A 25,151-nucleotide genomic window follows, 5' to 3' on the forward strand; every position below is an offset into this window, starting at 1 on the left:
TATATATATATATATATATATATATATGTATGTATCTCATGATTTAAAGTACTCTAATGTAAAGTAAATTAAATATACCAGTAATCCAGACTTCCCAGCACCTGACCCTCCTCCAAAGAGTTCCTGGGCCAAAGATAAAAGTAAGGCTGAAGCCTTCCTTACCCAGGAAAGAAAACTCCAGCAAAGATGCTAAGAGCATTTGGTCCAAGACTTAACTCTGAGCTCTCGACGTTCTGTTGAGATGAGTTAGTGTGAGAATAGGGAGGTCTGAAGTGCAGGTGAACGGCAGCTTTAACGTGGAAGGAAAAGAAGAGGAGTCCTAAGATTAAGGGGAGGAGAGAGGCTTCAAGAATGGAAGGAGACAGTAGATGTAGGAGGAAGCGAACAAGAAGACTGGCCGTTGTTCTGAGACTCTGGGACGAGGTGAACTCCTTTCCCCTGCCTTGCCCACGGAAACTGGAATCGGAATATGTCTGGCTGCGTAGCACACTGCATTTTGATTTATAAATAGCAAGTATGACCCACACCCTGAAGACTTGTATTTGCTTCATAGAAGAGGCACAAACAATGTTAAGTGAAACAACTTCGATACACCAATTTAAGTACAGTTGTTTGCATGGAGACCCTTATGTCTATGAATCTGAATTCTAAATACCATCAGTGTCATGAGCCCCAAATTCTTAGGATTCCTTTCAGTTTCCCCTTCATGGTATTTCATTATCCAAAAATATAGAATTAATGTATTCAGAAATATTCCTTGGGTTTTATCCTCATTCTCAGTTTTGGGAACCCAAGCCACCTCATGGGGCCAGTGATGTTCCTCTCTCCAGCCTTTGAAGCACCCAACCCCCACTCCTATGGCCTAATCCAGTTTAACGAGCCATTGCATTGACTGATTATTAATATCTAATTATTAAGAATCAGTTATTATTTTCAATTGCTGATCAATTAGGTATGATTATAAATAATTATTGCACAGCTATTTTGCGTCAGGCACCGTCCTGTGTGCTGGGGTGCAGTGTGATTGAAGCGGCCATCCCCAAAGTGTATGCAATGGTGGGACTCTGATGATATACAAAAGTAAAGTGGTGAAATGTAACACCTGGTACACGGTGACAAAAGGCCGATTCATTTAGGGTCTTTCCAACTTTCGGTTCTGAAAGTTAAAAACAACAACAGCAACTTTAATTTCTGAAGATGAGGAGATGTTAAGTAATGAAGGCTAGCTAGATCAGGAGCTAGCTAAGTGTGGTGGTAGAGGAGGGAGGAAACATGTTCTAGAAAGAGACAGTATGTACGGAGTGGGTCTAACATTCTGGTGGTGAGACAGCCTCATCCATTCACTGACAAAGCTCCTTTGTAGAGGACCCGTGACCATCTAATAATGCCTCTGGGTAGAATCATCCAGACTATTTAGATTAGAGTACTGTTTTCCCACTTTGAGTTCGGGCATTAATTTTGAGGGTTCCTGGGCACACAGGTGGGTGAAGATCCTCCTAGAGCTTGCATTCTTACTAGGATAGTGCCCAGAAAATGTGGTAGTCAGGTGACCACCTGAATATGATGCACCTGGGAGGCTTGTTGATTGTTTCGATCCACAGCCCTATTTCCAGCCCACAGAATCAGCATTTCTTAGAGCGAGCCTGTATTTTTAAGAAGACTTCCATGTGACATTTACATTCCTTAAAGTTGGAGAGCCTCTGGTGTAGAATGTCAGGGTCTGATTCCACTCAGACATCGTAAACCTCTTCAGGGTGACTTGATAAGTGCATATATGGTCATGTATTACCCAATAAATGCTACACCACCGTCTCTCCATTGACCCCTTTCCCCAGTTTGTTGAGAATCTTTCCAAGCTTAAAATGACCCACCCTGGACCAGTATTTAGAGAAAAATTCACTGGGACATATGCCAGACAAAAGCAGATAATCTCAGCTACCATGTTTTCGATGGAAGAATAACCAAAAGACCCCATCGGTCCACAGTCAAGTTAGAAGAACTCAAGGTGTCTTTCATAATTCTCAGTAAATTAAAACCAGACCAGCATCAGGATCAAGTTTCAATATGAAGAACGAGCCGCACTCACCCACAAATATATGCTGATTTAAAATTGCCAAAAACAAAGTTAGCTTCCACATACGAGTATCAATCCATCTCATTGTTACTTTGCATGAAAGATACAGCCTCATTTTGTTCTCGGAAAGAAAGCAACTAAAAAAGAGAACCTCTCCGACTTGTATTTTAATAAATCATTTTTAGAAAACCAACGTGTAACAAATTCAACTTTGCGAAAAAATGGAATTAATGTTTTATCTTCTTAAATCCTTTCAATATCCTGTCACAAATTTGCTTCCCAAATTATATTGGCTCATCCAACGCTTGCCCTTCCCTGTAAGGCCACAGCCTTTGCCCTTCCCTGCGAAGCCTCAGTTTTGCTGGGTCTTTCAATCCTGAAGCAAACGCCTAGGAACATGTTTCCATTTGCAGTATTTCCCTTCTAGGTGGAACAGCCACCAGACAGAGGGGCTTTCTGGGCTGCATTCGGTCTCTGCAGTTGAACGGGATGTCCCTGGACCTGGAAGAGAGGGCTAAGGTGACCCCTGGCGTGGAGCCGGGCTGTAGAGGCCACTGCAGCAGCTACGGGAAGTTGTGTCTCAATGGAGGGAAGTGCAGAGAAAAGCTCAGCGGGTTCTCTTGTGACTGCACCTTCTCTGCATACACGGGGCCTTTCTGCTCGAAGGGTAAGCATGGCGTGGGACGTCTTCGCAGGAAAACTCATCCGATATGAAGAAAACATCCTGTAGTCATTTTCTGGGTAGCTATTTGAAACCCAATTATTTCCATTTCTGATTTTTTTTTTTTTGCCAGTTAACTATTTCATGCTAATCCTATTTCATTTCTTAGATATTGGCCTCAATTCTTAAAAAAAGAAAAACTATTCATGATAAATCCTCTAAAGTTGCCTCTTGATGTCTTTAAAAAAATTTTTTTTAATGTTTATTTTTGAGAGAGAGAGAGAGAAAGAGCAGGGGATGGTCAGAGAGAGAGGGAGACACAGAATCCAAAGCAGGCTCCAGGCTCTGAGCTGTCAGCACAGAGCCGGATGCAGGGCTCGAACTCACAGACTGTGAGATCATGACCTGAGCCGAAGTCGGGCGCTTAACCAACCGCCTGAGCACCCAGGTGCCCCTCCTCTCATTGTCTTAAAGTGTTAGCTGCTCAATCTGCTTTTATTTATCCCGTGTTGATGTGCTTAAGTAAATATGCTAACAACCTGTTCCACGGGGCAGTTCTCTATTTTAAAATCTTTAAAGGCATTATTGTTATTTTTGATGAAGATAGTCAATAATGCAAGGAAATTTAGGAAGTATTGTTTTTCGGTTTTTTGCTAAACGTATTTTTTTCCAAGAATAAAAATAACTTTGGGGTGCTTAGGTGGCTCAGTCGGTTAAGCGACCGACTCTTGATTTCCACCCAGGTCATGATCTCATGGTTTGTGAGTTCGAGCCCCACATTGGGCTCTGTGCTGGCACGGAGACTGGTTGGGATCCTCTCTCTCCCTCTCTCTCCCCCACTCCTCTCTCTCTCTGTATCTCAAAGATAAATAAACAAACATTGAAAAAGAATAAAAATTACTTTTCCATTAAATATGGATGTGTAACAAAATAAAGATTACTCTGGCATTTTGCTCTATGATGTGGCCAATGTCTGTGAAGTGGAATATTTTTCTGTCTGTCTTGTTCACAGACCTATGTCATGGAAGAAAGAAAGGACTGAGTATAGTATTAAGTGTTCTAGATGGACTTCTCTGAATACACAAACATTTGTTATGCTGTCATAGTTGCTCACAGAAAACTGCCATCCAGCTTAATTTAGTTGCTTTATTTGCGTGTGTCTGGGCTACTGAAGGCTAACAAAAATCGCCTCCAAATTGAAGCAGCCCCTGCTTTGCACAGAAAGCATTTGGGATTATTTCATGAAAAGTGGGTTAAAAGTCCTCCACTTTTGACCAGAACTAAGTTACTATTTAAAATCCGCCTGTGATAAACAACTCACACCCTGCTGCTCTCATTTTAGAAGGTTTTTCACATTTAGAGGTAGAGTGGAGACCACTTCTTCCCAAGAACTTGTCTTCCTTTTCTGAATCAAAATGATTTCTAGTTAAGCTCGCTAAGTGCAGTCAGGAATCCTACTCTGCATATCATATTGACTATAAAAAGGTCCATTATAATAACATAATAAAACAAGCAAACAAAATAGTCCTCCAGTGCCAAGGAACGGAGACGTTGCTATGTTACCCCGTGAGCATCATCTGCTACTCACATCCCACAACTGGTCTTTTATAGTAATGGAGAGAAGCAGGATTCAAGGATCCAGTGCTGATTATTCCTCCAGATCCTCATTTTCATGCAAACATTTATACATATGTACATAAATGTGTGTGTATATAAGTGTATATATAGACACGTATATGTGTGTGTGTGTGTGTGTGCACATGCATGTGTGTGTGAATTTGGGATATTAATCTCATATAAGTAAAGTACTATGATTTTGTAAAACTGAAAGAGGCTGGATAGTTCCTTATGTTGATCACTGCTACAAAGATGCCCACTGCCCTCTCCTATTAACGCAGGACTTGGCTTCTTCTCGTAGGGCACAATAAATAGGGGAAAGTGTTTAGGCAAAAAGGAACATTTCTGCCTGTTGATCCTGGAAGGTAAGAGGACCCCTCAAACTTCCTTCCTTCCTATTATAGGAAGACTAGTGCATTCTAGTTACAAAATAATAGATGGGACCAAAAATTTAAATAAGCAAATGGACGGTAAGGGAGACGAAAGTCAAGAAGCCTGGTTTATGTCTGACGTCAGAGAGGAGAACGTTATGCTTGTAATTAGAAGGTGAACTAGTAAATTAATTACATATAATTCTAGCATAAAGCCATTTCAAGGACCATCATAAGAGCTCTGTTAATATTCTGTGTTATTTAATTCTGGTTTGGGGCGATTTGTTATATCTATATAATTTGATATTTTTAATTAAAAATAATATATCAATATAGCTGAAATAAGATCCTTGTATTTAATTTTTTTAACATAAAATGTGTGTGTCATTTCAGAGATCTCTGCATATTTTGGATCTGGCTCATCTGTGATTTACAATTTTCAAGAAAATTATTCCTTAAGTAAAAATTCCAGCTCCCACGCTGCTTCGTTTCATGGCGACATGAAGCTGAGCAGAGAAATGATCAAATTTAGCTTCCGAACAGCGCGAGCACCAAGCTTACTGCTTTATGTGAGCTCCTTTTATAAAGAATACCTTTCAGTTATCATTGCCAAAAATGGTGAGTGCTTTTTAGAGGAGAGAGAGAGAGAGAGAGAGAGGGAGAAAATTAAATTAGAACATTAGTAATAATATGGATCGTTCTGATGTTCTTGCCTCTCAAACTGCAAACAGGAAGAAAAGCGTGCCTATACTGTCCTATAAATTTAACCTAAAAGGATTATTTATGAAATTATTAAGATAGTTTTGTTATAATTTTGATAATTTCGCATTTTCAATGTTAACTTGTTATTTATATAAAATACTTCCTGTATTTTATTGTTGTTAGAAACTCTTTACTATCCCATATAATATCAGTATCAATTTTGTGGTTCATTTTGAAATGAGATGCCTATTTGCATATAATAAATATTTCCATCAATTAAAAGTAGAGACATTTGGGGGGAATGTTAACAACCTAGCATTATGTATAAGAAAATGTCCACAAAGTAACCTGTCGGTTCTAATCATCAGCAACAAAATTGTCGTGGGAAATGCTGGTACATTACTGCAGGGCAGTGGCTTCTGGGTTAGGATGTGTGTATGCTACAGAAACTTTGTCGCAGAAAACCACTTATGGATATTTTCCTCCTCCCTGTATCCAGATTAAAGATAGGAATCCTGTAGATAAATTGTCTGAGTGAGGAAAATAAATTTATAAACCTGAATATATCATTGCAACTAAAATAAATATGGCCCAAGGGCACTGAACACTAAATATACTTTAATAAGTATATTTACCACCACTGTGTACCTTTTGAACTTGAAGCATATCTCTACATTAAGATATTTTCTTTGTTAAATTGGAGATACCCTGTGAAATAAAGTAATTGGCATCTTTGCAGGCAGCTAAGTGAGTAGCATTAAGTCTCACGGTAAGTTTGGCTCAAAACTGTTCATTTCATCCTAATTTCATTCCAAAATCCATGGCTGTGACCACTTGGAAATATTTCTCATCTTTAGTAAAACTCCATTTGCTTATAAAAATTCCATTAACCAATTGCATCATTGGAGTGGTAGATGTATTTTTAAAAAGATTATAGAAACAACGTTATTGTAATATTCCACAGTAGTTTGGCATTTCATAATATAATAAGGTGTATTTTTTTTTAAAGGTAGAAGCTAGTTCGGAGATTTGCTTATGTTTGACTGCATATTTGACTTCTAGGGGAAAAATTCAAGATTTGCAGGAAAGGCTGCCTATTAGTAACATGCGTGGTCCTGATCTCAAAAATAGTGCAGTTTGACATAGGAGCTGACTTCTGGGAATTATGAGGACAGGAGGCATCCAAATAAGCCGTGAATTTTCCACCAGAAATTACTAACTAAAAAGAATACTCCTGAGTTTTTATAAGTAGCTCTTTAACTACAATTTTAACTAAAACTGTAACTTCTCTCCCCTACTTTAGGAAGTTTGCAGATCAGGTACAAGCTAAACAGATACCAAGAACCTGATGTCGTTAACTTTGATTTCAAAAACATGGCGGATGGACAGCTTCACCACGTAGAGATCAACAGAGAAGAAGGAGTGCTCTTTGTAGAGGTAATACAGGAAACTCAACAGAAGCAGTGGTTATAGTTAGGATTCCCCAGCATGAAGGACCGCCGGCAGAATCGTGATCATGAACAGACTGAAGGCATTCTTTCAGTGCTGCTCTCACACAGACCATGGACAGACCCTCAAATGTGGTCTCGTTTTTGAAAGGATCAAGGTTCTGTCCATTGGATACTGAAAAATGCTACACTTTCCTCATTTGTTTTACATTGCTCAGGAGGGAAAGCCGAATGGCTTATCATACGTACCACTAGTGGGGCCATCGTCGCTCTAATGAAACCAGTGGAATTATTCACTGTACCAGCTGTGGAAGCAAAGCACGAACATTTTGGCCCTCTACACAGAGGAAGACTTCTTAGCTGAATGACTCAGGTTAAAGGGCCAAGCTAAGTAAAAGTATTAAGGTGAAAATAACTCGTCTATATATTTTTTAGCTTTACCAATTTTGGATTTCTCATACAATGGAGAAAATTAAAGGGATATAAGGGGCCAGAAGGTGGGGCACACTGTTAGGATAGAATGGAAAATTTAGAAAATATCATTCACCTTTGTGAATGGCTCTTTAAAATTTGTTGTTCTCAGTCTTTGGGGCCACACTAAACTGCCTATTTTTTATCTTTTTTTTTTTTTTTTTTTTTTTGCCTTCCTTTGCCCTCTGTCCTCTCCTCAACAAAATGGCGTCCGTGCGGATGCTTGCATTCTCACGTAACAATTCTGTAGATTGATGACAACGCAAGGAGACAAGTCCATCTGTCATCGGGTACAGAACTCAGCGCCATCAAGTCTCTTGTACTGGGCCGGATTTCAGGTAAGGAAAGGAACAGCCTTTCCCTAATTGTGACGCATAAAGATCAGAAGAGTCATACTGGAAACACGCGTGCACACGCATAGGCCACACACCAATTTATCATGCCGAAAGAAATCTTGTTTCGTTTTAATTATAAAGTCGGTGATAATGGAGGCAGAAACTCTACCTTCTCAGGTCTACTTTGTGTGACCCTGTGCAGGGACGTCTTGCTGAGCAAGCCCTGCCCTCTGACAGTAATGCCACTGTGCTCTCACGTAGTAAAACGTGATCCAGTTCTCACACTTCAAAAATAGAAGGAAAGGTAGAAATAACAGCCTTTGTATCGATCAGCTGCCAAATATACAAGCTGTCATCTAATGATCAAACCAGGACTAGGCCTAAAAGAGAAGGTAGGGGAGAGCAATGGCTTTTGTTCTAATTAGTAAATGTGCTTTAGGTTCTGGCTTGGGGCCTGTTTGCTTTGTTGAGATGTGGTGGTGGCCAGCCGCTCTTGCCGAAACCCAGTGTCTGTGCCTTGTGATTATTAGTTATATCCAACAGTTACTTCTGACTATTCGCACTGAAGTAGAAATGTACTCTTGCCATCTTAATGTCAAAATATATATATACGTTTTCTTACACTTGCCAACGGGGACTACGCGGAAAGAGGGGTGGTAAATTTTGAAAGGGTTTTCTTTCTAGTTGCAAGTAAATTATAAAGAGGAGTGATATTTCACCTTATTTGGGAGGGTGAGGGGACTTCTTGTAGCCTGGTTTTTATTTCTTGTTGGATATTTGACAGGAACCTGCAGTATTTTGTCCCAGATAGTAAATGGAATCTTTCATTTTTTTGAACTTTGCAGCAGTTTGTACCTTGACTAATCATTCCTTATGCTGCCTGTACATAATTCAGATTCTTGAGAATGTTTGATTAAACCCATGGGTGAATGATCAAAATATTGGCCCTTGAGTGGGTTAAGAGTTAAATTTATAAATATTTATAGGCCCTCTAGGACCGTGATTAGCCCCCAAAATCGTGTGCTCTCATCCTGCAAACAGGGGAAATGTGAATTGCATTGTTCTCCCTCAGTATGCCAGAGTAGACGTAAAAAATACGTGCAAAGTGCTACTTAGATATTTGGAAGCTTAACTGAAAAATTCCAAGTGAGTTTCATCATGTAAATTATGTAAATTCAACTGTAGTAATAAAAAGAATCAAAGAAATATAACAAATCTTGATCTCAGGAGCTCCTCATCTAGCAGGGTCTGAGATGAGGCATTACATAAAAATGTAAAACACAAGATAGAAAATTGTAATAGTTATGCCTAATGTTAATACAATCATAGTTTTAAGGAAATAAAATCTTCAAATTTAATGCCAGCATTGCTGATGAAAATACTTTTTGTGAGTAGAAATATGTTAAATATATTATAAAACAATTGGGAAACTTATCTGCATTCTATTAGGAAGATTGTATTAATGACACAGTAGAATAATAACATTCGTTATATAAATATTTGTTTCCCTTTTTGTAAATGAGTAGGGAGATTAGTAGGGAATTAACGATGTTAATGTTTTTACTCCAGAATAGCATATCATTAAAACGCATCTCACTCATACTGAAAAATAAGATTAAAGTCCAAACTGAGCAGTGAACTTTATAGTCTGAATCAACTCATTCTCCTAAAAGTATAGGTAAGAATTTATTTGCCATGTGCCTAAGGTGTGGATCTTGACCAAGGACTAATGGTCTGTTTGATCATTAATTCAAAGGAATTAATGTAATTCAAAGGAAAGTAATAATTTGTGGTCAAATTTGGTGTGGTATATGAATTTACAATAAAATATATGTAGTATATTATTATATTTTAATGTAGTATATTAATTTATAGTAAAATAGACACTAAAATGGAACTATTAATTTTCCAGAGAGTTGCTCAATCTTGAAATTCCTTGTTATGTTAGTCCGGGTCCTCCAACAAGCAGTTGCCAAGACAAAATTAACCATGTGACGACTTTATTCAGGGAACACTTGTAAAGTAGGAGGTGGGGAGGGAGCTGGCCAAGAGCGGCAGAGCCATCAGATGGCCACGCACGCACCTCTGCCTCCAATGAAGGAGAGAGGGAGGGAAACTCGGAAGTATCCTGGAAGTCTGTGCAATCTAAGAAGGGTTGAGCAGTCTTTGGGGAGCCCTTGGGTCAGCCAGCTGTCAGAGGAGTCTCCTGTTTCCCAAGAATGAGCCCACCTTAGGAATCCCTGCTCTGATCAGCCACCGCTGGGAGACAGCCACAGGAAGCATGGCCTTAGCCCAAGTATAAAGATGGGTTTCAGAGCCCAGCAGCAGGGGCCTTGGTCAGTTACCCTCCTCTAATTAGAGGTCTGCAAGACACATTCTCACGGCCCCACGCTTATCAGATATATTTTTCCTTTTTGGAAGCCCCTTTGGCTCACTGATTCGTTTAGCACATACTCTGTGATCACGTGTTATATTCACGAAGAGTGCCATTCGGCAAGGTGGACATTACACCTGTCCTCACAGAGCTTATGGTTAGCAGACATACACGTAACCGTCACACAAAAGGTTCCTGTGTATCTGATTGAGTATAATGTATCCTATGTTGCCTTAGATAAAATAGTTCCAAATTACCCTCCAAATTAAAATGAGTTAAAATATTTCTATCATCTTATGATTTCTGAATATTTCTTCTAAGGGGGCAGAATATAAACATTGATCAATTATATATATATTTTTGGAGTTGTGATTTGTCTACCTTTTCAAGCCAAGAGTTAAGGAGATGATCACTCACTGCCATATTAGATGGAAACCCAGAAAGAAGGACATCTCTTCCCTCTTTCAACTTTCTCCGTTATGCATTTCTTAAATTTTGGAAGAACTATGGAGATAATTTTGGATTGTCCTGTGAACCAGGGTTACTAGTAGATACTCAAAAAGAAGGTAAATTTTAGAAACAGTACCAAACTGTAGTATGACAGCACAGAAGCCATCTCCAACTCCCTGTCACACTTAAAAGACTAAGGACTCAATAACTTTGACAATAATGCTCAGTAATAGTTGGGGGCTGTGGTGGGGAAGTCAAGGCTTTAGCCAAGCAGTTTCGTTCAGATCCTCCTACTATCGACAGAGTACATTAAATCTGCTTTTCATGTTCATAATTCACTATAAAATTAAGCTCTGAATTCTGTATCTCAGTACTTTTATATGCTATAATAGTTTTATGATTTATTTTAGTAAAAGCTGGATGATTATTTTCACTTACTGTGAGTAGTAGCTTTTGCATATTAGAGGTCTGGATCAGTAGTGATTGTTCCTCTCTTCTGAGGATACAGAGCCAGGAGGTACCTCAGATTACTGCAGTGGAGATGAGGCCAGATGTAAATAATGTCTGTCATCAGCAAGGAAAGGACAGCCACTCAATCTCTACCGAAGAGCCGTAAGAACAGTTTCCTGTGTGTCAGGAATCCTTTATGTAAAACGTGCTTCGGTGCCTAGAGGTGAGGAAAAATCAGATGACCTGAGTCCTGTTTGTGTAACTATATTGTGAGATGACACTTGAGATAGTGGTTATTTCACAAGCAACTTTTAAAAGAGAAGTACAGCTTAGAACAGGAGAAATCTTGTTCTAAGTAAGTAAGTAAGAAATCTTAAAATTTTTTTTCTTCATCAGGTTGATTTTTGAGTATTTTAACAGTTGGAATGTCATAGACTATCTTCAGTGCATACCGTGGCTTTAACTTTCTGGAGGCTTTGTTTCCAGAGAGTTAGCAGTACCATTTTGAATTGGCCATACCTAGAAACTGGAAAACACCTTTCTCCTTGTTATAGTACGTGAGCATTGATCAAAGTGTCATGTCCCAAACCCAGAGAACACTCCTGTTGCCGAAACATGTTCTTTGATTTTAATTATGGAGCAAATGGGAGGGTAGACATTGGGATTTTGTCAGAGGCTCATGTAGTCACGAGGATGTGCTCCAGGTGGGAAGGATGAATGTGATCCTTTGACAACAAGATCACCCTCGTTGCTCTCATCTGGTAGTCAAACATAACGAAGCAGAGCTCTGCTTACACTTCAAAAAAAACCAAAACAAAACCAAATGATAAAAGCGAAAGCCACAAATCCCAAATTATATATTTATCAGCTGCCAGATCTAGAAACCTTTGTACAGAGACAAAACCAGAATAATTTCTAAAATAAAAAAGAGAAGGCAGTTGTTTATTCCTTTCATTACTAGCCTGCTTTAAAATGTGACTGCACCAGGAATAAGTAAACAATAAAGCCATTATCAGGGACTTACACTACAGTGTGAATGACCTTATTAAAGAACAAGAATTGAAGGAAGAGAAAGAGAGGAGGAGGTTGGCAGGAGAGTGGCTGCACGAGTTTGGGGCACAAAGCAAACAGAGCAAACAGTTTCCGGCCCAGTGATGAGCTGTGGGAGCACTCAGAGTAAGAGCAGTAGACGTGAATTCCGTTAGTGTCGTCTATTAAGTATAATAGAGGGTTCGAGATGGTTTCCATGTCATCATAGTACAATTTAATGTCATTACCTAAAAAATTACACTCCTTGCTTGATATCTGCTAGTGATGCTTGTTAATGATGATTGGAGTTAAAAATTTGTTCCTGCGGTCCATTTCCTTTGTAAAAATGAGCACTGGAGGACAGAGAGGAAGCCGTTTTATTTCCTTCTGGTCTTCCTTCTAAAAAGGCAGACAGTCTGATGCCATCTCTCTGTCAAGTATGTTGTTCACAGGTTGTAAGTACGGACGCCGAAGTGAATGATTCCTCAATCAGCTCCTTTAAGAGAACTATTAACTTGAACATTATCCAAAAAGAGATCTCTCCAAGATGTCATTAATCAAAGGAGATATGCAGGTGTAAAGTTGTTTTGCTAACTCATTGAGATTTTGTTGGGTCACGATTCCACACATGAAAAAAAAAATCCCAATTAAGACCATTACATGATCGTGAAATCGCATAAAACCTCTCACGGAAAAATGTGCTCACATCTTGAATGATACAATTTAACCTAGTGTAAAATGACTGCAGAGTCACTGTTCAAAGGCTGAGTGAAGTTTACAGCTACTATCCATTACTTTGTTATGTCAGACATGTTATGGCGCGGGAACCGTGACAGCAGAAATTCGTCGTCCATCGTGGTAGGGGATGAACCAGTCTGCCTCGAGACAGACTTGGTCCATAGCCCTCCGTAATTAATAGGCTGCATTACGTTTGTTTTTATATCCAAAGCTCATTGCCAAATCAAGTTCTGAGTTCTGTTTATGGATTGTTTTTATGTTAGAAGAGTTTTCTAAAAGCCCGAAGATGTTTTTCACTCATTCTGTGCTGAGCGGTAGCTTTGGTATATTTAGAGGCAATGACCCATCGGGATCATTGATCTCTTCTGACGCTGCAGAGCCAGGAAGTGGCTCAGATTTCTGCAGTGGAGATTTAGGCCAGATGTAAATAAAGTGTGTGGTCAGAGGGAAGAGGGTGTCTAGTCCAGCTCTTAGAAGAGCTAGAGGAACACACGTCAGTCTCGATGCTATTCTATGGAAAACCTGCTTCAAAGCCAAAGGGGTATGTAAGATAGTTTAATCAGATTATTTAAGGACCCTGTGATTTTGTAAATGTCTTACGGCACTTAAGACAAGTTATGTCGAAAGCGAAAGAGAAGTACAGGTCACCCAGAGATCTCTTAACTATAAATAGCTTCTGTATTAATCAGATTTTCAAGGTGATATCTCAGAGCGGTAGGTTTGGTTGACAAATAAATACCTTTTATGAAAAACTGCTTCCTCATCCATGTGGTATATTTGCCGTCTGCTCCGCCATTTTACTTTCCCATGAACTCTTGTCTAGGATCCTGGCCGTAATGGTATATAACGGTCAAAATGCCAGGCTCCTCCTCTGATTTATTGCACCATGTTCGGCAAGGCTTTCCATCTGATCTTCATAGATTAAAGATACTGAGATCCTTTTTAAATAAGGCCCCTCTTCATAGGTATGGCCAAACCACTTGGTTTTGTTTTCTGAGGTTTTCTGTTTGTTTGTTAAGGAGAGCCACAAGAAATTCCATGAAGCACTCTTTGCAATTATTCTTCCATTTACGTCACACCTTCTCCAGAAACAGTCCTCTTACTACGTATGGAAAGGCACTTCGTACACATTTTAATTCCTCGGTACCCTCTTTTTCTTGTAGATCTTTCGTTAAAAGGTTTCTTCTCTAACAAAGCAGGAGTCATTCTGTTTGTTGGAAAGTACAGTTGAGGCTGATTTTTTAATAGGCAAGATCACCCAAACATCTGAGTCAATAAGGATTTTTACAACCAGAAACATCCAAAACATGATTGTCTTCTCAGGGTTTGTGTAAAGCAGGAGACAGTGGTGTCAGCATCTCAGGAGTCAGGTAACAGGAAAGATAGAGATTTTTGCTCGTTGGCTTTGTTAATGCAGTTGTCGATGTCTAGCAAAGATATCTAATGCTATGTATTTCTAAGGCCAGCTTTGCTTATGAACAACATATTGTAACTGTTAATTTTGCCTGGTCTCAGTTCTGGGGGGCAGGGGGTGGCTGCAAAGCCCCTGTGCTCTGCCTTCACTCCTAATTCCCACCCATTGACTCTCCTGCAAATAGGAGTTGCTGGTCCAGCCCAGCAGGCAGGGGGGAGCATTAGAGGTTGTCAGTGAAGAGAGCCTTGGGTGACCCCGTGCGCCCTGGTTGGAAGGGTCTGGACCAGCCTGCGAGAGTCTCTGGGGAACACCCTGAATTGTGTAGATCCGTCCTCTCCACTTGGAAATGCTTGGCTTACAGAGATCTCTGGGACCCCCGTGGGGAAAGGTCAGCATTGAAAACGTCACTGTGCTTAATCCCCCCCTTTGCCAAAGAGGTAGTGACCTGAAACTTGAGGAGTTCCTGAGTCCTGCTGACGATGACCTGAGGTTTGAGTCCTCTCTGGCTGGAGGTTAGGGGTGCCTGGCCCGTACCCTCCCTGATGTGGGGCAGCTACATTGTCTACCTTCTCTAGATGTCAGCCGCCTAAGGAAACCAGTGACTGACAATCACCCAGCGGAGGAGAAAAACAGCTCTATTCTTAAGACTCACAACAATGAAACGGGAGAAGAAACAAAGCCACCGAATCACTCCCTATCACAATGGGCATATTCAGGGAGACAGACACCATCTGATGAGACTTAGTAAGAGCCCTTGCTTCCAACAAAGCAAAAAAAGACCTTGAGGAACTAAAAAGGTGTGAGTGTTCCAGACTCAAAGTCAGTAGGAAAGAGTGATGTTTGTTGAAACGTGAACTCATCACCTAGAAGATCAAGTGATGAAGGCTTCGACTCACACAATATTAGGTCCTAAAGGATAGAAATCAGGCTGGAAAAGTAAAACAGCTTAGAGAAAATGCAGAGAAGATGTGGTGTGAATAATCAGCAGACCAATAGGATAAAGAAGAGGAAGGAGAAGCAGGTTACGACACTTGGCAGGCTAACGCAAAACCTTGTGTCTCCAGATGAGAAGGGCCCACCATATTCTATGCAAAATTCCTAACACACAGGGAATCTTGCAAAATTTAAGGAAGAAGTGATGGAGCCAGAAGATGCTGGAATAATATCTCCAGACCACTAAGGGAACAGGGCTCTGAAGAATCAACCTTAAAATAGATGCACAAAAATCACCTAATCCATCAAGATAAATTTCTGTTCCAGACGCACTCCATCACATTTTCTAATTGATTTATTCAGAGCATTACCACTCTTCAAAATTTTCATTAGTTCCTGTTTCTGTGTTTATTTTCTCTCTCTGCTGCTAGAATGTAACATGCTTGATATGCGCGGAATTTATTTCCTGTATCTCTAGCTCTTAAAACAAAAATTAATTGATTAACTGCCCACTTTACGTTTTAAGAGTTTAAAGTCTTTTATACCGTAACTTGTAATTTGAAAAATGTTTTTACTTAAAGGTGTAGTTTTTAAGATTCATCTCATATCAGATTTGTACCAGAGAAGTGAATCTCATCTATTTACATTTTTCGGGGAGGGGGTAGTGTTCAAAAGATAAGATTTTTCAAAAGCCTATCGAAATTGTAATCAAGATTTTAACACTGTAGAATCAATGTGAAAAGCACTGTCCTGATTATGTTGTTTTTAATGTATATTTCTTGTTCCTTTCTTATTAAAGTAAAAAACCTCCAAAGTAAGAATGCTGCCTTTCTAAACATAAATATGCTTGAATGTATATCCATTCAAATGAGTGAATGCTGTGTGTTGGAACTAAGTTAGTTCTTGGTTTCCACACATGCACGACATGGCTTCTGTGGAACAACGTAATGCCGGGGGGTTGAGGGTCTCCCGTAGGTTCAAGGAGCCAGTCTGGGTGCAGTGAGGCGGGATGGCCTGGTAGTAAGAACATGACTTTCGGAGGTAGAGCCCCTGAGCCTGAATGCCATACATCCAGAGTAATCAGGTCAGGCTCATTCGGAGGTGACGTGCCAAGAGTCACTTCAAGAATAGTTGCTCTCCAGCCAAACAAACTAATAACAAAATAAATCAGCAGCCCAATCAGAAAGTGGTTCATAAATAGAAGAGTCTTGTGATTTGGAGCCCAACAGGCCTGACTCCCGAGCAGACTGCCGATGGCTGTGTGGCCTCAGGCCATCACTGCAGTTCTGAACCCACGCGTCTCGCCTGTGTGACTGACTGGGATAAGATACTGGCGGCTACTGGAAGCTGTCAACACAGACGTGCGAATCCCTTAGAACGGTGCCATTGTAAGCACCCAATAAATACTAAATATCTTTTTTTTTTTAAGAGACAAGAGTGTCAAATTGTGTCTGTGTCCTTGTATATGCAGTGCAGGAGACATTAGTCCTCCTTTTTTATGGTCATATTGGGTGGGGAGGTGCTATATGGTCTGGTCACATTTGAACTTTAAAACTATAGTTAGTTCCCCTGGTTTAGATTTCAGGCTCGCCACACACAAAATGTAAATATATTCTTCACTCTAAAATCATAAATTAGTATTCCGGCATTCAAGCCAACCTCTGTTCCATCATAGTCCCAGAGAAACTCAACTCTGGTTAATGTGGGGGAGGGGTTTTCTGTCTAGAGGGGCCACACATGTTTCTGCCTGAGTGACAGCAGCCCTGAAACAGGGAGTGAGGTGTGGACGCTTTCACTGCTGTGCATGAGGAATTAGTGCTACTCTAGACACTTTGGGGTGTAGCCTTCCCACCTGATAACATCTTCCCCCTGCGTGTTTGGATGGGGCCAGAGAATACACTTTGGGGTGTAGCCTTCCCACCTGATAACATCTTCCCCCTGCGTGTTTGGATGGGGCCAGAGAATACCAGATGGCTTTCAGCCAGACCGAGCTGTCTGCTTGGGCAGTTAACAGGGGAACTCTAGAAGCTCCATTTTCCCTCTAGCTCCTGTGATGGTCGTGACTTACGTCTCAAAGGCTGAGCTGAATTCATTTCCAAATCGGGAAGCACTTTAATCTCTTGAACATTGACTGCAAGCCCTATCACAAATCACGTTAATCATCTATTTTTAAATGTAACATCTCACGAACCCTCATCAGTTCAAAACCTGGCTCATCCGTCCGGAGGCTTCAATCATTTCCAGATCACCATATCATATTAAATTAGCCATACTTAAAAACTTGCTTTCGTTAACCTCAGGAGGCTCAGCGGTAGTCACGGAGAGACTTAACGGATCTGACTGTTTTAATAAAGACCCAAGAAAGGGGAGTTTAGTCCACTGCATGTCTGTTGTTACTGTATTATCAGACTCAGAACATTCCATCTCTAGCCTTGCCTGTTTGTTCTTGCATGATTATTAATATTTTGGTGTTTCTTTGGATTTCCAGAGTACACTGACGTAGACCAGGAGACAGCCCTGGCCGGTGCACAGGGCTTCCTGGGCTGTCTGTCTGCGGTGCAGCTCAGCCACGTGGCCCCTCTGAAGGCCGCGCTGCAGCCTAGCCACCCGGCCCCTGTCACCGTCTCAGGACATGTGACAGAGTCCAGCTGTGTGTCCCAGGCTGGCACTGATGCCACATCAAGGGAGAGGACACACTCATTTGCAGGTAGGGGAATGGCTCCTCCTTTGCAGTAACAAATGCACTTGTCCCCTGGGTGTTGAATCTTCTGATGCCGCTGTTGCAATGCATTCTCAAGGTGGCCTCCCCAGATTGGTTTTGTTTAACTTCCAACCCATTTCTCTTCTAGATCCTCAGTGCCTTATCCATGTGAGCCACTGCAGTTGATGCTGCTGAGGTTAAAAAAAAAAAAATCACAGAGATCCCACACTGATTAAATGTTTTAAGATTTTTTTTTCCCCCAAATTTCTTCTTTTTACTTGGCTCTATCCCTCCCTCCCACTTTTTTTTTTTTATCCTTTTACTGCAGATCATTCTGGAACAAGAGATGACAGAGAACCTCTAGCTAATGCAATCAGAAGTGACTCTGCAGTAATTGGAGGTAACAGAAGGCGTGAATGAACTCTTCTTTGGTACTTCTCATCTCTAGGAGTGGGGAATAGTTAGCACTAGAGAAACGGTGGGGAATCCACACATATCCCCACTGCGGGACACTGGATCCTGAGGTCAATGGCGGGGGTGGTTTATTATTTATACTGGGTTGTCTTTTAGAGTCTTCTTGAATTCATGAATTCCTTGAAGATTTTCAGTATACATAATTGATCATTTCCCTGAAGTGCCACACTCATACAGTTGCTACTCTGTGTAAAACTGAGCATCATTTAACTTGAAAATGGCCTTCTACAATCCCTAAGGAATTCTGAATATATTTGGGGAGGTACTATTTCTGTTGGCTTCTTGGATTTTGTCGTATTGTTTCCACAAGAGTTTATGTAAAAAGTAGGAAAAACCTGAGATTAACACTGGGAACATACATTTTATGTTGTGTTAATACTCAATGAAATGGGTATTTCCATGGTTTAGATGCTCACATCAGTGAATATAACACTTTTAGTTGTATTTTTTTTTATCAAATATTAGGCCAATGGAATGAAAGTGGTTTGTAGTTATTTTAAATTGCAGAATTAACACAAAAAATTTTAAAGTATACCTTCCTGGCAATGAAACAGCATGTTCTCTGAGACACAATTTATTCAAAGCCAACCCCCAAAATATACCTTTTTCTTCCTGATGAATGATCGTCAGAAAGTAATTAATCAGATAATGGAAATGCTAAGTGACTCACCTTTTCTCCACACTTTGCATATGAGATGAACATAAAAAATAAAGTTATTACATTGCCAGATAATGTGATTTCACTTTAACTTGGGCAATTTATGTGGGCTTTATGTCTGGTCCGTTTTTGTTCTATTTTTTTACATCTTTACTCATTCAGACATCAACTTCCTTGAAGTCGTTAGGATTTTACTTAAACAGAGAATAGTACTAGTCATATCTTTGTGCCATTTCAGTTGCTTTTCTTTTTATCAGATTAATGGTGTATAAATTAAAGATACATAAGATAGAATTCCCATTTAGTCATATGATAAGCAAAAAACAAACAGCAGTAAGTCTCTCCGAAAGGAGTAGTTAATAACTGAGTGTCTAAAAGAAAATACATTAATATATTATTAAAAATACATTATGTGGTAAAAACTCATTTGAAGCTATAGCAATTAATGTGCTTAACATTTTAGCATTTTTATTTTTTTAATGTTTTTATTTATTTTTGAGAGAGAGACAGATTACTAGTGAGGGAGGGGCAGAGAGAGAAGGAGACACAGAATCCAAAGCAGGCTCCAGGCTCCGAGCTGTTAGCACAGAGCCCGACGCAGGGCTCAAACTCACAAACCGCGAGATCATGACTTGAGCCGAAGTCGGCCGCTCAACCGAATGAGCTGCCCAGGCGCCCCAATGTGCTTAACATTTTAAATGACGATTCCTTGTCAAAGAAATTGTCTCAGTCCCCCAATGGTGCTTTTTCCATACATTTAACTGGTATAGATATAGGGAGACACAGATTCACAGATATACATAGAGAATGACTGGACGGTCAAGCCAGTATTAGAGCACAATGCTGAATCTTTAGAATATTGTTGCTTTGGGCAAAGATCATTGTTAATATTTACAGAATATAGGAGGGGTATATTGATAAGTCATCCTCTGTTACTGTGGAATGGAAACATGTTATAGGTCATCTCTGAAATCTGTCTTGGCTCAAATACGTAGAGCAGAGAAAGACAGTGTGGAAGGTGTGTGCAGCTTTGGAACTGAGGGCCTGGGAACACGTGGTGTCTGCTTTTGCTCATTGCTCAGACAAAGCTTCAGAAGCAGAGCAGTTGATCATGGCCGTTGAAGCTCAGAAGGCCTTGTCTTGGGACCACATGCAATTTATCTGCTAAATCACAGAATATCATCCTCCAGGGTGTTTCTCCATCTGGTAGCATCGCGGTATAATTCTTCGCCCGTTGTCTCGTTACTCGTAAATTGCGCCCACTGTGTAACAATAATTAATCCATTTAAAATTTCTCCAAATTGGCTAATCGCCCTATGTTCTACATTTTAGATCATCTTTTTCTTCACTTACAAACACTGAATAATGTAAGATGGGAAAATTGTTCAATAAGACTTTTTTAACCGTGACCCAGATATTACAGAGGGTTTCTGGCCAGGCTACACAGATATGGATGGTGAGAATTAGACAAAGAGAAAGCTACCTAATTTCCTCATAAAAACATTCACACAGAGCTTCAGATGGCAATGTCACAGAGCACAGTGGTTTGCCGTATTTTATTTAGTGTATCTTTTTTTTTTTTTTTTGGTATAGCAGGTTAAATCAAGGTTTTTGTTGGATGTGACAAATCCTGACATGACACCTTCCCCAAATTAAAGGAGATAAATCACATATATGAAACAAACTAGTTCCAGAGTCCCCCCATGATTATGACCATCTGGATGTCCTGTCTGGGCCACTGTAATATTGATATTTATTTTATAATTGCTGTAGCCTGGTCTCTACTATACCTCATCAGTTTTTCATATTGAAATAATTCAGAATATCTCTCTTGAAACAAGAGGCCTAAATTAAGAGGCCAGACAATAGAAATATTTATAGCGACTCAACTGATGAGAGGCAAAATATATAACAACAAATGATATTCTGATTAAAATTATTATTTATTAATATGACTAATAATAATAAAAACAACTGTATCTGTTAGTAAATTCTTCAGATTTCAAGTGCAGAATTTGGTTGCCACATTTATGTTAGACTTATATGAGCAAGGAATTACTGTCCTTCTCAGGTAAGCCCGACCCAACCTAACATTGGCTTAGCCATTGGCAATATTATATAATTTGCTGTAGTGAATTTAATTGCCCATTAAATCATGTGCTCAGGAGTCCACTGTGATTGGTGAGAACCTTCAATGTGTTGGCTTGGTCGGTTTCCATTAGAGTTCTATGCCCCTGACTTAAACTGGAATGAAGAATTCCTAGCTTTACAATATGACAGTTGATCCACATTGCTGTTTTCATTGTGCCTATTTTTGTCTGAAAACAACTTCATCGGTTAATACCTCCACCGTTTTCATCAGAAAAGTCTAAGTGTTAGGAAATTCTTGAACTCATGGTGACAGGCAATAGTTTTCCAAATTCTCTTTTTCATCTGAAAGCTTGACTTTTATCACTGGCGACATATATTGTCAGTTGTTTTTCTTCAAGTGACAGACTCACTTCACACATTTTAGAGAAAATATCTGCCAAATATCCAAGTCAAAACAACCATAGTTTGTCAGTCATTCTTTCAAATAAAAATGGTGTTCCATGAAGCGAAAAGTAAGTAGTTGAGCTCACAAGTCAGCTGTTCACACAGGCGCTCTTCCTGGAGACAGCCATCGTACTTGGAGATCCATCCAAAGTATTTTCTACCTCATTGCCCAAAATGTTAAAAAGGCTTATAGACAAAAGGTCAGTATTTCATAAAATAAGTAATTTTTAGGGCTTCATTAAGGACACTCTTAAAATGAATCTGGCTTGCTTTTTTTTTTTTCTTTTTTGTGGGATTGCCTGGCAATCTAACGCCTTCTGCCTTATGAATTCCACGACCGCTTTTACAGTTCGGTAGCCTTGCCTCAATTCGTGCTAAGGTACCAGGAATTTTACCTAACCCTGTTTTACATTAATAGTGGATATGTCAACACAATGAGAGAGGCATCTTAGAATTATTATGAAAATAGCTTTGACCCTGTGGATCTCCTCAAAGTGTCCTGAGGACCAATAGGGATTCACAGAACACGCTTTGAAGAACTACTAGCCCGATGTAACGCCAAGGTCGATAACCCTATGTTGGCATAGCTAAGAATTGTGGTATTTAAATATTTTATTTACAACCAGATGTTTCAAAATATCAATATTTCTCCTACAGAAATAATCGAAATAATCTATGTTATCTGTGTCAATATATTTCACTAGTCAGGATTATTCATATACATATATCCTGTTCCTCCTATTCAGCAGTATGACAGACTATTGAGAATCAACTGAATTACAGTGTTTAAATATTGAAGTACAAAAACACATTTAATTATTTTACAACATTACTACTATCTGTAAATTTAAAATAATAACAATTTGTGTGTTAATATGCAGTGACCAACCACAGGGTCTTAGAGACATGTCAATAACATCTTGCGTTATATGTAAATGCACTAAAAATTTGAAAAATAAGTGGAAATGCACTAAATAAATCCAGTATCGTATGCATGCAGAATAAATGGAGGTGAACCCCCAGGGCTGATAGAGGAACTCAGGGACAGACAGACTCGGGTATATTATGACACCACCCGATCCAGAAATACTTGAGGTTTTGATATTTTTAATTCATACCTACTAGATGCTTGATGTATGTAGAAAATGATTTTATCATGACTTATTAAGCAACGAAGTCAGCAGGGCTTCCGTTTGGACAAAAGTTCTGACTTTGCGTTGTTTTTCTCTTCCCTCCCCAGGTCTGATAGCGGTTGTAATCTTTATCTTGCTGTGCATTGCTGCCATTGCTGTTCGCATTTATCAGCAGAAAAGGTTATACAAAAGAAATGAGGCAAAAAGGTCAGAGAATGTAGACAGTGCCGAGGCTGTTTTGAAAAGTGAGCTTAATATACAAAGTGCAGTCAATGAAAATCAGAAAGAGTACTTCTTCTGATTGGCAGCTGTGTTTTAACTTACAATCCCGACAGTCTGTTTTAATAGCCGGGGGCTCTCAACGGACAAGAACATGTTCTTCCACTGAATGTACACGCAGGTGATTTGCAGCACTGCCGTCTTGCCATATCCAGACTCCAGATGGCTCCAGGAGGCCTCATCCAGTGATGTATTTCCCATAGCCGTCGTTCTACAGAACAAGGGATGAGATACCGCTCTTAATTTCCGACCGTTCTGATAGGATCTAAAACGGAAGTTTAACTCGCTTGATGACTACGGTTTTTAAATGTGAAGACCATATCCCTGGTCTCTCCACCGTGTGGTACGTAAGTTTTGTTAGAGGTAAAAATCAAAATTGGACAATACGGACCTTGCTTTACTGGAGAACATGCTCGTGTTTGCTTTAGTGTCCCTATGGTGTTATTAATAGACCTGGAAATGCTTCTAAGATCCTTTTTGGCTGGTGTTTGCATCTTCAGTGGCCAAAAGTATATAAAACCCCTTTGCCTTTCTCTGTGTTACATTCAATACAGTTTATCAATAGTCTTGAAAGATGTTGTGTTGTCATTGGTTTGTTTTGATTGTTCTTTTTCTATTTGACTTCTCTTAATGATTTGGGATACCTTAGGTTTTGAGTGTCAGACTTCAGCTCTGAATGTAAAATTCATATGCAACCAGACTCGGAAAGTGCTTTGGTTGTCAGCGTGCGATGTCTTGCCTTTTAAAATTTTCATAATCTGCTATCATTGTTCAGTAGTGGCGGGAGGTAAGACCCTGGATAATGCCAATTTCCCAAAGAATGTGAAATGTTTGCAACTCTTCAACTTGTCAACATAAAAACCACAACTCTTAACAATGCACAAATTTTATTTACAACTGTAATATCTCATATGAAACACACCTTTGAGAATATTTTCCCCAAACCTTATGCCAGTTTTCTTTATAGGTTTGTTCTTCTGTTTTTCTAAAGTTTATCACCAAATTTTCTTTGATCTCCCTTGACTGTATTCCGTGGGGAATGTTTCTTATGTATTAGAAAAAAAAAAAAAAAAGACAGCTGGAAGTGGAGAGCTCCATTCCCCATCCTAAAACATACACTCCTTCAGGCATACATTTTTCTGTGCCCTGACCTCCGGGACAGACTTTGTAAAATATAAGCTGCAGCCACGCCCCCCTCCCCTACTTTCTCCAAAAGCAGTTGAGTGGTTACAGAGTGCTCACTCTATGGGGTGATGGCTTATTGCATGATTTATGCTTCGTCTGCCCTTCTGTCATCTCTCATTTATGGTGACGGGGTAATTTCTCGAAAAGTACCAAAAATCAATATAACCTGCTAACTAGTGCTTTCTGATTAGGGTGTATATGCATACCAAGAGATCATAGAATTATCAGTGACCTTATGAAACTTGTTGCAATAATTGATTTTGAGGCAAAGCAAACAAGGTGCATGCATGTAGTTCTCTTTAAATTTCATAAGCCAGTTATATAATAAAGGCACTTTGCTGTTTATGATCACGCTGCTCGGGTGCCTGGCAAGGAACAGTTGGGTCCCTTAGTTCGTCCACACCAGAACAATTTGGGAATACATAAATTAATCATCTTATTTTCCTTCTCAACCTCCTTACAAAAGCTGCCTGTCTTTTCCGTAGCTCTGTATCCATTTTGCTGTTTCTGTAAATGCCTGACTAAATTTAGGATATGAATTAACATAGTAGTTTATGAAGGACCGATGTTGATGAGTGGCATACTTTCTTCTTTTTAATTGAAAGACTTGAAGAATAGAACACAGAAGTGCTAGTTTTTATTTGATGTAAAGCTGAATACAAGCATCCTAACGGCCCTGAATCTGTTAGAAGTGTTCATGTGATTTAGTAGCCGCATTAACCTGGTTGGGAGTGTAGACAGGTTTATAGATGGTGAAGCCTCATGGTACTGTGTGGTCCGCACCACCAGAAGCTGCAACGTGATGGCCTCACAACGCATTGATTCGTCATTTGTCATGATTTTCAGTTCCGGGTTTGTAATCTATTCTTTCTTTTTTCTTAATAAAATGCATTTTTGAAGTTAAAATGCAGGATATATTTTAAGAGACGTTGTATAAAGGTTTAAACTGAGGGAATGATACTGGATTTTCATTTTCTTAAAACAGTAAAAAGATGTGTAGATGTCCACCTCCTTTACTGGCGGTCTGTGTTTTTTAAGTCTTTTGGTACATCCCGTGATTATTATGAATTATTAACGAAAACTGCATTTATCGTGTATTTTCCTTTGAAATGGACACAA

At 39.6% G+C, this 25,151-nt stretch overlaps 1 protein-coding gene across 1 annotated transcript in view; it reads left to right on the forward strand.

The window, feature by feature from the left end:
• CNTNAP4 (contactin associated protein family member 4) overlaps window positions 1-23,932 on the forward strand; it is a 253,985-nt gene extending 230,053 nt beyond the window's left edge. Inside the window, exons 18-24 of the mRNA XM_043599720.1 lie at window positions 2,502-2,741; window positions 5,117-5,341; window positions 6,729-6,862; window positions 7,595-7,682; window positions 17,556-17,774; window positions 18,097-18,168; window positions 22,676-23,932. Coding sequence (XP_043455655.1) covers window positions 2,502-2,741; window positions 5,117-5,341; window positions 6,729-6,862; window positions 7,595-7,682; window positions 17,556-17,774; window positions 18,097-18,168; window positions 22,676-22,869 — 1,172 coding nt within the window. The 3' untranslated portion in view covers window positions 22,870-23,932. The remainder of the gene's footprint in view (window positions 1-2,501; window positions 2,742-5,116; window positions 5,342-6,728; window positions 6,863-7,594; window positions 7,683-17,555; window positions 17,775-18,096; window positions 18,169-22,675) is intronic.
• Window positions 23,933-25,151: the final 1,219 nt, after the last annotated feature.

This window comes from Prionailurus bengalensis, chromosome E2, assembly GCF_016509475.1.
Source record: "Prionailurus bengalensis isolate Pbe53 chromosome E2, Fcat_Pben_1.1_paternal_pri, whole genome shotgun sequence".
NCBI classification, from domain to species: Eukaryota; Metazoa; Chordata; class Mammalia; order Carnivora; family Felidae; genus Prionailurus; species Prionailurus bengalensis.